Here is a 14,087-nt window from a genome sequence, read left to right on the forward strand (position 1 = left end):
TGGCCGCCGTGCCCGTGGTCTGCACGGCGGGCTTGTAGCTCTTTTTGAAGGACGGAGGCAGCAGGGACGTCCAGTTGAGGCGCGCCCGGAAGGAGAGAGCGCGGCCGACGTTGAGAGCGGTGTGGTTGTTGATCAGCAGCTCGTGAGCCAAGTCGTAGTTGCCGTTGAAGTAATCGATCCAGTAGTTGATCATGACGTAGCGGGGAAGCACGGGCATGTTCATGTTCTGCTGGTAAGAAGGTGTGTTGAAGTCGAACGCCTGGAGGACTGGATAAATCAAGGCCTGCAGTTTCGGCCTGACGGTCAAATCCTCTTCTTTGCTAAGCTGTGCGAAAAATGCAGGACAGAATTAAGGTTACAAGGAAAATAAACATATATCAATGTGGAACTTCAGAAAAGCAAACGTTCCTTTGACAATTTTAGAGTGAGTTCTGCTCTTATACAGGTAATGTGGCTGTTTTGTCTGAAGCATCAGCAGCTTTATCTTTTTCTCCTCTTGTAAGATGGCCATTAGGGCAGACCCAGCATCCTGTTCCCAACAGAAATCAGTGACACAAGGTGTTTTTTGAAGGGAGTAAGAAGAAAAAAACATGTAAAATGTAAAGCAGCATTTCTCTAACACAGCGTCCAGTTGAACAAGTGGCAACAGAAGGATTTCCTGAATCAGAGGAGCTACTCTTGCTTTTAAGAGCTTTTCATGCATTTTTCGTCCATGAATCGATCTAATTGGTTTGGTTTTTTTTCAGCCAGTGCAGATTGATGGCATCCACAGTTTCTTCTAACAAAGGCTCACCTGGTGCAGAAACAACTCCCTGTGTCTGACTCGACCCTGCCAGCTGCATTTGATTTGAGCCTATCAATTATACATTTGGTGCCCCCTGACTGCCTTACTGGAAGAGTCAGCAAACTCTTTGTTTCATCTTCTACACAAGATACCCAGTGCCCTATCATGTCTCATCTTGTTTAAAAGGAATTATGCATCAGGAAGTCGAATTAGGAATGCTCTTTCCAAAACACAGTACTATCATGTTTATCAGTCCTCAATATTGAAATTTTTATTGTAATTGTCTCTTATTAATTTTTCCACCCTAATTCAATACTGCAAGGTTGTCATGATAATTAGTTGTCTGGATATGGTATCTGCTGTCTTATCACTAATGGTTATGGCAATAGGAATAAGTTAGTAATAATAGTATTTCCTTCAACCGTGAAAAATATTACTACTTGCCTTGGGTTTCCTTTAAACTCTTTACTAGATCAAATTCAGATTACATTTAAACTGCAGATACACAAAAGAAATTTCCTTAAAATTGCAAAATGCTACAGGAAGACAATTTAACAGAAGAATTAAGCTCCTTTTACTGTATATTTTGTCCTTTATTTGTATTTGAAAGAAATAAAAGCGTATTTCCAGAGACAATTATCTAAAAATAGGAAGCCATATTAATAAATTATGCCTACTTGGAAAAATAAGGTGTTCACCAGCAAAATGGGTTAAAAAAAGTAATTTAGCTACTTGCTATTAAACTCTCGTCCATAACAACTTGTGACTGTAATAACACATCACAACCTATGTGATTCATATAGTGACTGAGTCCCTTCACAGAGGAAAAATGAGCAGATTCTGGCTCCCTACCATTGTTATTTTTAGGGGTTTTTAGGGACGGCACCTCACTTTGTAATGGTGCAACACAAAGAATCTGTCAGCCTCTCTGAGCTGGGCTGCTGTAGTGCAATACACAACACAGAGTGGATGTTACCTGCTGGCTCACAGCAGCTGCCAAATTCCCTCCTGCACTGTCCCCAGAGATTGCAATTCGGCTGGGGTCCACTGAATACTCAGCTAAGACATCAGGCTGCAGGAAATGCTTTGTTGCACGAAGAGCATCGTGGTACTGCTCGGGGAAGCACACCTCAGGCACCAGCCTGTATCTGCAAAAGAGAAGGGATGAGAAACAGTTCTTACCTCTGCTTTATTGTACCTCTCCTTTAGGATTCTCATGTGATATAAGATAGCCCTTACTGGAAATAAGTATTTCATTAGGATAAATACTGCAAAAAAAGTAGGAGGTGTGTAATATGTATGTAAGACTTAATCTTATAATTAATGTTCTAATTTGGAAAAATTAAAATGAACCTGCTAAACATGAATAATACCAAGATAGTATAAAACTGTGCAGCAGTTTCCTAGGATTTCCCAATGGAGGATTTCATCATGCATTATAAAAATCAGTAGTTAAAACACCCTTGGCAAGGGAGTCATTGCACTCTGCTTGGATTTGATCCAAATTCCCACCTTAACAAATACGAGGGAGAGTAAATCATACACGCTCAACACGTTCCTGTTTGGCTGAGCCAAACTCCTGAGCTTCCCAAATTTTTACTGATGTCAGGAGAGAATGAACCTTGCTATCCCTCTGTGCCATGAAATGAACAATAGCCAAGAAATAAAGTAATGCCAATTTGCTCCAATGCAACAGATTCAACAATTCCTTTCCTTTATCAAGGAGAGGAGCAGAAATACCCCCCTTGGGCAGGTGGGGAGATGGAAGCACAGACAGAGCAAAGTCTGCCAGGAAGAGCCAGCAGCTGAATCCCAGACATGAGGCTTTCTCAGCTTCTAAATAACAGTGCAGGAGAAGTCTGTATTACTGAATAATTTGAAATCCAAGAGTTGTTACTAGGCCTTATGGTACAAAGCAAAGTTTGCAGCTTTTCAAACTACATATTTTACAATTTCTCAGTAGAGCTGAGCAAACCAAAATTCGGTTCTCTGATTCAAAGCATCTTTAGATTGTAAGCTAAAGAAGTTTCATATTGCAGAATAAATTTTAAACTTAAGATTACAACTTTCAAACTCCAGTTGTGACCTGCTGTCAGAAAGCAACTTGTATCTTGTATGTACAGGAATCTGAGAGTGTCCTTTGGGAACTCCTTGCAAAAATGTGTAACAGACTGTGCATAGATTGTGAAAGTGAGATGTGCAATTAGACCAATGAGGAATCTAATTAGACTTGACTAAGTGAATGCAAACACCTTGATTAAAGGATATAATTGTTAAGGAGAAGAGGTAATAGTAACTCAGAGCAATAGGCAGAATGATACCAGCATAAATCAGAACAGGAATAATTAGGAACTTTTCAATATTGTGATTGCTGCTTGTCTAGAATGACCAACAGCTGCTTTTGTAGCTTTCCTTGTTTCTAATAATAAAAACCAAAACAGTAAAAAAAAATAAACCAACCCCCTCCCAGCCCTTTAAAGTACACCATAATAAGCATTAAATGAGTACCATCAACTCCATATAATTAAGTTGCAATTAGATCCCAAAGCTTGCTATGTAATGAACTGCAGGTGGGAAACTTGAGTAATTCTATCAAGTGGTTGGGTTTGCAAAAGAAAATACTGAAGTTGACAATAAAGATGGGAACAGTACCAATCACGTTGGAGTCACCTAGGTAATGTATTTAGCTAATCAAGAGGTTTGTTTGCCTTGGAATTGTTCAACATGTTAAAAAAGCAGCCCTGCTTCTCTGTTGTCTGGCAGTCTTCTGCTCTTGAGGGAAGCACAAGGCTTAAAAGAGAAGACTGGAACAGTGGGAGATTGCGAGAGCAGCAGGGAACTGTCAGACCCCACAGTGTATTCTAAAATAATTAGAAACCCAAATGAATTTCTGATACCATTCCAATTTGTTGCAATTTTAAAAGGATAATGGTATCAGACTGGTACAGAAAATTACTGTCCAAGTTAAAGCCTTATACAGAAGCCACTAGCAAAGGAGAAGCTAAAAGAACTATGTTACGTATTTCTAATACCTTAAAACTACTTGATCAGTTTTAGATTACTCACTCAACAGAGACAACAACAGCGTTCAGAGATTCAGCCATGATTCTGCAGAGATTGTTGTAAAGGCTTGTTCCTGGAAGGGAAGGACATGGTGTTAGGGACATGGGAGTCAACAGTCACAAAGCTGTCCCTAAGCCTTCTCAGAAAACGTACAGCCATCACACAAATATAAACAAAGTAAACGAGATCAGCCTGCAACTGATCAGTTGTCAAATCCATACTACAGCAGAGGGAATGTAATTCATGCCTTCAGAATCCTGGAATCCTGCAGTCTAATGCTTCCTTCCTCACCTGTTTCTTGGCGACTTCAGACATGTCATTTCACCCACCTATCGCAATTCTCTCATTTGGGCAAAATCTAAGGTACCCCGTGGTTTGGGGGCATTAACATCCAGAGAGAGTTATTGCTGGATGAGTCACTGCCTGTGGTTCATTTTATTATAGCATGCATTGCTTTGATTCAAGTGAGTTGCCCTATTAATGTCAGCTGAGCTACTCATTTAAGGGAGGATTAATCACAGCTATCCTATTTATCAGAGGACTGATCATCTTTAATTTTATTCCTTTCCAGTTACTTAATTGCTGGTTCCCAGTACTGTAAAATATACTAGGACAATAAACACTTTCTAAAATACCCAGTCTTAGAAGTAAACATTTAGGTGTAGCAATTCTGTCATTAATTTCTGCACCTTAGACTCAGGGATACATCTGACACAGCCAAGCTATTATCATCCTGACAGTGTGCAGCAATTTAATATAAACTTTTTGCACAACAAGAGTCATATGCCAACTATTACAGAACAAATGATGCAGGCAGGAGGTTAACAAATATCCCTCAGGTAGGTCTAAGAAAACCCATCTCAAAGCACAATTCCTCTGTGGGAAGAGGAGTAAAATGTTTAACTGCTACAGGACAAAGACACTGGAATTTCCAAAGGCATGTGAAGGCCACATTTTAAAGTTATTTAGGAACCTAAATCTCACTTAAATCATGGTCTAAATGACTTGTACATGCAGAGTCCAAATGCAATCAGTACAGTCTGTGTTTCGCATCATTTTGTAAAAATCCATTAATGTTCTTTTTCTGGAGAGGAAGCTGTAGATGCATCAGGGCTGTATGGACTTCAGGATGTCCTGGGAAGAATGGGGAAGGAAAAGGGAGAACATTCCTGTCAGATCTGGATCTCAGAGCAGCCACAGGAACCACATGCCCTTTCTCCCCCAAGGCTGTTTTCCTCCTGTACGATGTGGAAGGAAATCAGTGGTTACCTTATCACTGCCTATAGCTGTACCTCACTTCCTCTGATCCTATTTGTGGTTTCCAAGTTAACTGGAGTAAACAGCATTAATTTTCAAGGTAATTAGCTAGTGGTGGTTGTAGTCTCTAAGGAGCAAACCTTAGAGGAACCAACCTCTACCTGTTTCCCTCATGCTCCTGCTGTCTGTGCTCAGCATTGTGTATTCCCAGGTAGGTGTTATTTAGGAGCCAAACATTAGCAAAGCTGTTACATGCAGTGTTGATCAGCTCACTCTTCTGCTAATTACTCTCTGAAAATGGGGCAAACCCATGTAATTTCCTTACATGTGGCCACTGGAACCTGATCACCAAGGACTGACTTTTGCACATTACCTCAGAAAGCAGGGGACTGGCCAAAGCAGCCCACACAGGCGTCACAGAAATTTAACCAGTAAGTTATTTTTTCCTCTCAGGGTGTAACAAAATTAACTTTTTGGTCCTTCTACAGCTCACATGCAGATAAGATGTGCATTTCTGCTGTGTGTTCATGATACTTTTCTCCCTCTCTTCTTAGACTTGATTCACCAGAGTGGAGATAGTTACTACTGAATTCAGGTACATCTTAGCAAAATTGTCTTTCCTGGCAGGAAAAAGAGCTTTTGGCTTTTCCTGCCGGGAGAAAAGCAGACTGGAATCCGATTTAATTACTGGCAGACACCTACTTGCACTTGCCAAGGCCCAGCCCCCTCCGTGGATGTAAACAACACTGCGCTTGAGGCTTTCATCTCCCTTCGCAGGAGGTTCAAACACTCTCACTTCCACACCGTCAAAAACAGCATCCGTGATTTTAACATCTTCAGAGGACACATCCTTCAGCTTGTCAAAGGTGCAGATCAAATAATTCAGAACTATCAAGTGATGGCTGAGTCTCAGATAGTGAATCAGGTGACACTAGTGGGGGGAAAAGAAAAGAAATTCCTGTTACTTCAGAGCATATCATATGCTACCACATTGACATTTAATGCAACTGCCTTCAAAGGGCAGGTCCTACACAACTCTTACAATATTCACTGGAAAGTAAGATTTTGTCAAGGACCTCTAATGCCTTTAAAGCTGTATTAAAACAAAACGCTGTCCATAAAAGATTTTCTGTGGTCAGAAAAAAAATCAAACCATGAGCACTTAGTGGATCACAACCATGAACGAGTACTCGGATCCTTTGAAAGATGTCTCAGAAGGGGACAAACCTCGTGTTCCACTAGGGGACCTATGAAGCTCCTCAGATTGGTGCCAGCAGAGGGCAATACTACACAGGCAATGGTTTTTGGTGGAAAAGTATCAAAAACGCAGATTATTTCTCTTGTTCCACCCCAAAGCATAAGTCTTTCTACTTCTGAATTAAGAAAAGTTCCCAAGGATTGCAAAGAAATTTGGAAACAGGAATAGTCTTTAAGGAATGTAATGGTGTTTTTTGGCTGGTCTTGTGTTTACCTGCTGAATTGAGAAGGATCTGAAACACTTGCTAAGAACAACAGTAGGTTAATGACACTTTTTTCAACCCCGGAGACTCAAGTGTGTTACTTTTTTATGTGAATAAAAGACTGAAATTGAAGAATGATCTGATCCTTTTGTCTCCTTGTGGTAGAAGGAGACAGATTTTATCCCCTTTGCCTATCCAGGACTTTTGTTTTCATGTTTATTTTTAAGATTTTGCCCTGACTCGATTAGAAACCTGTTTCTCCCAGCAAACAGTACTGGGATTCAAGGCAGTTCTCCACTTGAAATGGTCATGACCTGCTCCCCACACATGACCTGCACACTGTTTGTAGTGCATACCTGTTCCCATGCCCTCGAGGGCGCACGAGTGGTGGCAAAAGGGCAGCCAAAGGACCGCAGAGACTACAGTGTCCAGACTGACCATCTAAATAAAAAAGTAGTGGAGGTCTTTCCCCTTTTGCAAAATTGATCTCTGTCCTAGTGATGAAGCTCAGAAAGCAGCCAAGCCTTTTGTACAACTTTCTCAGTCAAGGCAATGGAGTTGGGGGGTAAATTTAACACATGCACTTAACATATACCTGTAGGAACACTACCAGTAGGAAAGCTGTCAGCTGGGCCCTTTTATTTTATGTGCAAGTACCAAATACTTGGAACAAGAGGTGTCCTGTTGTACAGGGCTTTTCTAGACGTGCCCACTTTGCAGTTTGAATTCTGCCAGTCCCTGCTACAAAGAATCCAAGATGCTGACACAGAGTGAGCAGGGTTACCCAGGTACTAACCACATTCACCTGCTGAAGAATAAAGAGTTGCCAGTTTAAGCTGTACAAAATCTGCACACACACCCCTCCAGAAGAAAAATTTTGAAGCACTCAGCAGCCTCTGTCAAAGAAGATCTGTCTCCTACTGCCACATGTAATTACATGCAATTTTTTTTCTCTGTCCTAATTAGTTTGAATGTTAAAAAAATTGATATATTTGCTTTCATTCAGGTGCTGCACAGAAAAGGCCCTGCACAGCTCTCACTGAAGACTGCTGTAGAAAAATGACAAGTTCAATATTAAAAAAAAACCAACCCAAATTTACGCCAAATACAATGGGCTGTTACGTGACCTGGGAGAGGAATACACTTCTAAAACAAGAATTTACAAAAAATTACTTTATTTTCTTGCTTTAACTTGTGGTAACATCACCCTGCTGAGCTGATTTGGTAGGAATCCAAATTTTAAAATGTTTGCCGCTTTTTGGATGGAGTATCATTTCTTCATACTGCAAGTCTTTTCTCTGGGAGAAGAAACACAAAATATCCACCCAGCAGGAAGAAATGCTGAATTCACAAGGCTGTTTGTATCTCTGAGTTTCAGCCCATGTTTTTCTCCCACCATTACTTAAAATTCCCACAGGAAAACCCAGGACTAGTTTGAAATCTGAAGAGCAATACTTCTATTAATAATTTGGCACACAAATTGTTGGGCTGCCACTGATGTAACCACATAAAGGTCTGATCCTCCCTGTGCCCTATGGAAGCTCCCAGGGGAAGTAACCACTGGGAAGCAGTTTTAGAAATATTGCTAAAGAAAATAATGGTTTTGTAGATTTTATTTAGCCTGACTGTGCTGCAATAGACATCTCGTTTTTGTTTTCTCCCATTTCAGTTTGCATTCTTTGTAGACAAGATTACCACATGTTCCCTGGAATCAGGACTGTTTTGTTTTCAAGGCTAGTTAGTGGTGTTTACCAAGAAGTGTTTTCCCCTGTTCTTCAAACCACAGAGCACCCATCTGCAGGCTACCATGCTCTTTCATGCCTATTTCTCCTATAACAGACCACTCTTTTCCAGAATCTGTAATCCTTGAAGAGATGCTTTCTACATCAGGGCGCAAAGGCAGCAGTCCTAATTATTTATCAGACATGGGCAGGTTTTTCTGCCAAGCATTTATCAGACAGAATCTTTGTTAGTCAATCTGCCTAATCAACCTATTGGCTTGTTACTTACAAGGCATTGGGATTGCACTTGTTGCTGGCAAAGACCCAGTCTTGTCGAAAGTTCTCACAATTTTTTTCTTTTCCTCTCGCTAAATATTAAAAAAAATATATATCATATCTTAGCAGTCAGTAATAATACTCCTGGCAGAAGATGTGGTTGGCCAGCTCTCCTCTAGGACTGCCTTGCCACTCAAAGTGCAGCCCTGCCCATCCTGATGCCTGTTCTTCCCTGGCACCTTTCTTGTGGTGCCACTGGAAGGCTCAGAACATGACCTTGCTGCACCAGCTCAGTACAAACCCAGCAGAGCCAGAGAAACACTAAACTTCAGCCATGGCATCATCTTACTGATACCCCAAGGCAGAAAAGAGGGAGCAGGGGAAAGGATGGGACCAGCCCTTTTGGCAGCAGTCCACAGCTGCATTGCCTTAAATCCAGTATAAAACTGGAACTGCTCATCTCATGTGAGCAATAATTGGTTTGATCTTTGCTGCTAGTTGTGATTTTTACCACCCTTCCAGTTAGAACCTGCAGGGCTGTGGCAGGTTATCAAATGTAACACAAATATATTTGGGAATTATGTGTCCGTGTGTGTGTGTGGAAGTAGAAGAGAACAGAAGAGAAAAACAGTGACGTTCTCTGGTGGAAAGGGAGAGCAGACAGTGCTGTAATACTAAAAGCTAGCAGAAAGGAAGAGAAAGCATAAGGAAAAGGGGGAAATAAAGAGACTACAGGAAAGAAAGAGGAGCTAGTATAAAGATGAAAAGCCTGTGGGCAGCTGGCCCAGAACCGTTGTGCCAGCCATGGGCACGGCACATCACAGGCTCTGGGTCACAGCTGCAAGTTTTCCCACTACACCAAAAACTCCTTCTCTTTCACCAGGACATTCCCATGACTGAGATTTTAGGATAAGGACTATGCAGGGACTCACTAGAGACTGAACTGTTCAAGACTGACACCTTCCTTCTGGTAAATTTTGATAAGGGGGGTGCCAGATACTGAAAGATTTAATTGATGAAGGAGAAATTTTTCAGTAAATGAAGAAATGAGTCAGGGCTGTGAAAAAAGCAGGTAGAATGAACAAAGTACTGCACCAGTGAGGGACCATTACTTCACCTTTAATCACCAATATCTGCCCCTAAATTATATGGATTCTTCTATTTGCTCCTCAGCTGGCAATTTCATGAAGAATCCCACCTCCCTCAAGGACTTGAATTCCATACTTCTCATGTGTTCTGTATTGCAAAAAAATAAACCAAAAGTTTTTGTTGCTAATGTCCAGCAACCTCTAACACTACTCAGCACAAGGGGACTCTCTGTCCCCTGATGACTTCCTTGGCTAACCCTGGCTCTGACTTTTAGCCACGGAATTATTGCGACAGGTCGCGCTTGCAGCACACAGAGGCAACACCAGAGCCATCAGCTGTTCCCTCCAGTGCCCTCCCAGCTGGGCAGAGCCAAGGTCCTGCACTGACCTTTCAGGCTTCAGGGGATCAGGAACTGGGCAAACAGCTATGGCTCTTTTTACCTCCAGCACTACTTGGGACTGAGCCAAATCTCACTCATGACTCAACCGAGTAATGATGCTGGAACTGCAAGGCTGAACTGCCCAAAACTCAGCATCCTACCTTAGAAGACACAGAGACTATCGTCAGTTCTGGCATTGCTTTGAAGAACATGCTTCTATAAACACTAGAGGCCAAAATGCCAAAGACAATGTCTGTAGTCAGTAACAGATTAGTGAAAAATAAACAGGATCATTTCCACATTTAGCTGTGTGGGGAACAGACTGTTTTGTGTGCATTTTGGGCAGTTTACTCCATTTAAGGGTACTTTTACAAAATGATTTCTCAATGCAAGTGTCTTATTGCCCAGTAATGAACACATCTTTTTAATACTATTAGATAAAGACAATTGTCAAAACAAGTGCTCTTAGTTGTATGATTTCCTTTAGAACTAAAAAGAAACCAGGAAGACTGTTTTTCAGTTTATTAATTAAAAGCAAAATCTAGATTACATTTTAATGTAAGATTTTGTGCATGTACCTATTCAACCATGATCATCTGCTTTTACAGCAACGTAAGTTACCTGTTCCTGCAAACAGGGCTTACAGTGTGGTTCAGTTTCTGCTCAGGTGCCAGTGCTGTGAGACCTACCTGCCATAACTAAAAACCTGTTTTACTGTAAATCAATTCTAAGACTGTTCTTGCATCCAAAACCATCAACAACTTACTTCACTGGCTACAACCATGACTTACATCTGTCCAGAAGTCACACAATCTGAAATATGTGGGCAGAGAGAAATTAAAATGTTAGAAAGAACTAATGCAGTTTTCTTTACTCCTAAATGTTGATATTCCATGGTTGATTTTATTCCAAAAGTGAATGAGTGGAAAAGAAGCACAAAGGGAAACACTTGGCTGATGAGTTTTCTGCCCTGTACAGCTGCCTACCTTCTTCCATATACATCCATCTGATGTCCTCTATGCCAACCTGTTTATCCTTCCAAACCTTTGCTATCAGCTGTCCCAATTCCAAAAAAGTCCCTTCTTCCTTGCCATGCACCAGAAGAGCAAGTGTCTTGACAGTGGTGACCAGAAATAACTTATTTCAAAGGACTTGAATAAACATGTGCTGCTCTCTTTCCTCCTCTAAGGGATAGTGGTTAAAAGGAGAAGTGAAAAACGTCTGTAATCGATACTGGTGTTACAGCAGAATTACGAAATGTTGCTCCAGACACTTTTAAACACACACCACTGAAACAGTAACTATGGTTAAATCTACGGCTCAATCCCATATTTAGCATTAAGTGGATTCCCAAATTTCAGTGAAGCTGAGTTCTGATGTACCTGTATACATAGATATGCATACAAGTTTTTAATTTCTGATCTCAAATTGTGTTATATCACAGTTTTATGTAAAAACGTTACCATGCCCCATTTTGAGACAGGTGATGGGCAAATTTCCCTTTCTCAGGTAAACATTTTCACATCAATTCATTAATATTATTAAAGTCTCAGTTTCTCTGTTTTCTTTCCAGGGCAGCACAGGGCATTAAAAAGGGCACAGGAACAAGCCTCTAAAAAGTCATCTCAGTTTTCAGCTTCTTCACTGGAATTTTTGTGACCTCAGATAAGCACTCCATCTCCTCCTACCTCTGTTCCCCCCCCCCAGTTTAAGACTAGGATAACAATATCAGTTCCTTTCTGTAGTATGTTTTGAAACCTACTTAAAGAAACTGCCCTATAAGCATTATGCACTTTTTAAATCATGTGATTATACTTGAACGTTTGTTGGAGTCTCACACTGAGCCAGGACACTGACTCAGTCCCAAGCTTGTAAAGAAATTTGTAGCTGACTGGGACAAAGCTCTACATGCAAATGTAAAAACCTTATCATTAGTACGCTGAAAGCCAGTGACAGCCCTGTTGTGTTTCAGTCACAGTGACTATTAATGCACTGAGCAAACACATGCATTAGCCCTAACAAGAAATGGTCACACTTAATCATCAGAGTCTTGACAAACCTATTTCAAAATAAGCAAAAGACAATTAATTGCATTTGAAGCATGTGATGTTTATAGGGGAAAAGTAGATTTTAAATTTAGAAAGGTATTTCTGTCTGCTATCAGATCTATAAGGCAAAGTAATAAACAGCAAGCTGAAGTACATTCAGAAGTGGGTGAAAGTTCAACAGTCACACTGAGAGAAATGTTAAACCATTTGGCCTTGAAATAGCTGATAGAGAAAGAAAGAGGAAGCTGAGCTCTAGGAAAGAACATACACTTTATTATACATACACACATAAAAGCTGTCTAACAAAGTAAATACGCAAGCTTAACTTTCACAGTCCCACCTTCGGTTCACAGAGCTCCTTCCTAATGTCAGTCATTTATTCCCGGCTGTGCTGCCTCAGTGTAAGAAAGACTTCTGAACATTTGGAAAGCACCTTCTCTTTCTCTCCAGAAATGAATGCCCTAAGGCTCACCTGTTGTGTGACTGGGGCACCTCTAACAACTCACCTCCTTTATGCTTCTGTGTAAAACTCACTTGTCCCTTTGGTTTGTAAGTGATGTTACAGGAACTGTTACTTGCTTAGTAGTTTTTCTCACTGTACAAGTTTTTATTCCTAAGGCCAGAGAGATAAACAACTAAGAAATTACCACGTTCCCCTAACAAAGACTTCCCCGCCCCAGAGAGTGGGACAGATGTGGGCACCTCAGCCCGGCCGCCAGCCTGCTCCAGCTGCCACCCACCAGGCTTTGTCCTGCCAGCTCCTGCTGGAATTATGACCTCTAGAGTATCTCAAAAGATATACTCTTCAGCCTCCAAGCTAGAGGCACCAGAATGCATCCATGCCCAACATAACACATAAACAAACTGAATGTGTACCTGAGGCAGCAGCAATACACATATATATAGTTACAGTCATACCATTTTCTAAAGATAGGTCTCCTTCAGCTAGAGGTTTCTGGCCTTGATGCAGGTGCTCCTGGACAAACCATGACACTGTGTTTTTGCAGGCAGCATGCTGGGCAGGCACCATGGCCCTTCTGTCTCTAAGTATCAATGAATCTGAGCACCTGCAGTTCAGTTACTTGAGTTAAAAACATGGAGGAAGTGAATATCAAGCCATAGATTTTACTGCAGAATTAAAGCTATTGTATTGCATAATTTTCCTATCAGACATACAGGAGGGTATACAAGTGATCAGGGTTTTTAATCCTGTACAGCAAACAGGTTTTATCATTTCATCCTAGAGGCATGCTTTGATTCAGCTATACAATTGGACCATAAGATGTCCCAGGGGATCAGATGAGTGATCCATTTAGTCCCAGCCTCTATCTCCAAAGCTGGCAACCAGAGAAGCTATTCAGGCAGAATATACAAGTTTGGACACTGTGTGGTCCACTGGCCTCATGCTTCCCACTATCCACTGTTACTGCATTAAGAACGTAGCAGGTACATTCCCACCTAGTCCATTCATGAGCCCTCTGTCCATTAACTCATTTAATCCCTTTTTGAAGGGATCGTCATCCGCTCAAAACACAAGCTTTTGCACATTTCAAAACAACTCAGTAAACGGAAACTAAAAACAAAACAACTGAAATTAAAAACCAAACAACTTTCATATACATAATGCCTTACATCAGTCCTGACCATGACTGATCAGTCCTTGTGAAAGATCAGATAATCCTATAAGAAAACAAACTTGACAGCTAATGCCATTATCAGAAATTTTGCCGTATCTGTTCTGTTTCACGTCAGCATAAAAACACTGGCAGAAAATAAGGGAGAAACCATTAAGTGACAACTACTTTGTGACAAAAAGCAAGCATTCAGAGAGTTTTTTTCAGTAATAAAGACTCCGAATCAAGACTGTTTAATAACGGAAAGAGCTTCATATGTCTTGTTTCCCTTAGGCGTACGTAAGGGATCAGATTAAAACCCACTAATTCCTCTTTCCTGACCAAGAGCCTGCAAGTCGCACACCAGACCGAGCGCCATGCGGCGAGGCTGTGCCGG

General features: G+C 41.1%; 1 protein-coding gene across 1 annotated transcript in view; it reads right to left on the reverse strand.

Moving 5' to 3' along the window:
- NCEH1 (neutral cholesterol ester hydrolase 1) overlaps positions 1-6,071 on the reverse strand; it is a 10,436-nt gene extending 4,365 nt beyond the window's left edge. The window contains exons 1-4 of the mRNA XM_017726830.1: positions 5,807-6,071; positions 3,851-3,920; positions 1,761-1,932; positions 5-325 (exon numbers count right to left, since the gene is read on the reverse strand). Coding sequence (XP_017582319.1) covers positions 5-325; positions 1,761-1,932; positions 3,851-3,888 — 531 coding nt within the window. The 5' untranslated portion in view covers positions 3,889-3,920; positions 5,807-6,071. The remainder of the gene's footprint in view (positions 1-4; positions 326-1,760; positions 1,933-3,850; positions 3,921-5,806) is intronic.
- Between the last annotated feature and the right edge of the window lie 8,016 nt (positions 6,072-14,087).

The sequence above is a fragment of the Corvus brachyrhynchos genome, unplaced genomic scaffold (assembly GCF_000691975.1).
Source record: "Corvus brachyrhynchos isolate BGI_N302 unplaced genomic scaffold, ASM69197v1 scaffold162, whole genome shotgun sequence".
NCBI lineage: Eukaryota > Metazoa > Chordata > Aves > Passeriformes > Corvidae > Corvus > Corvus brachyrhynchos.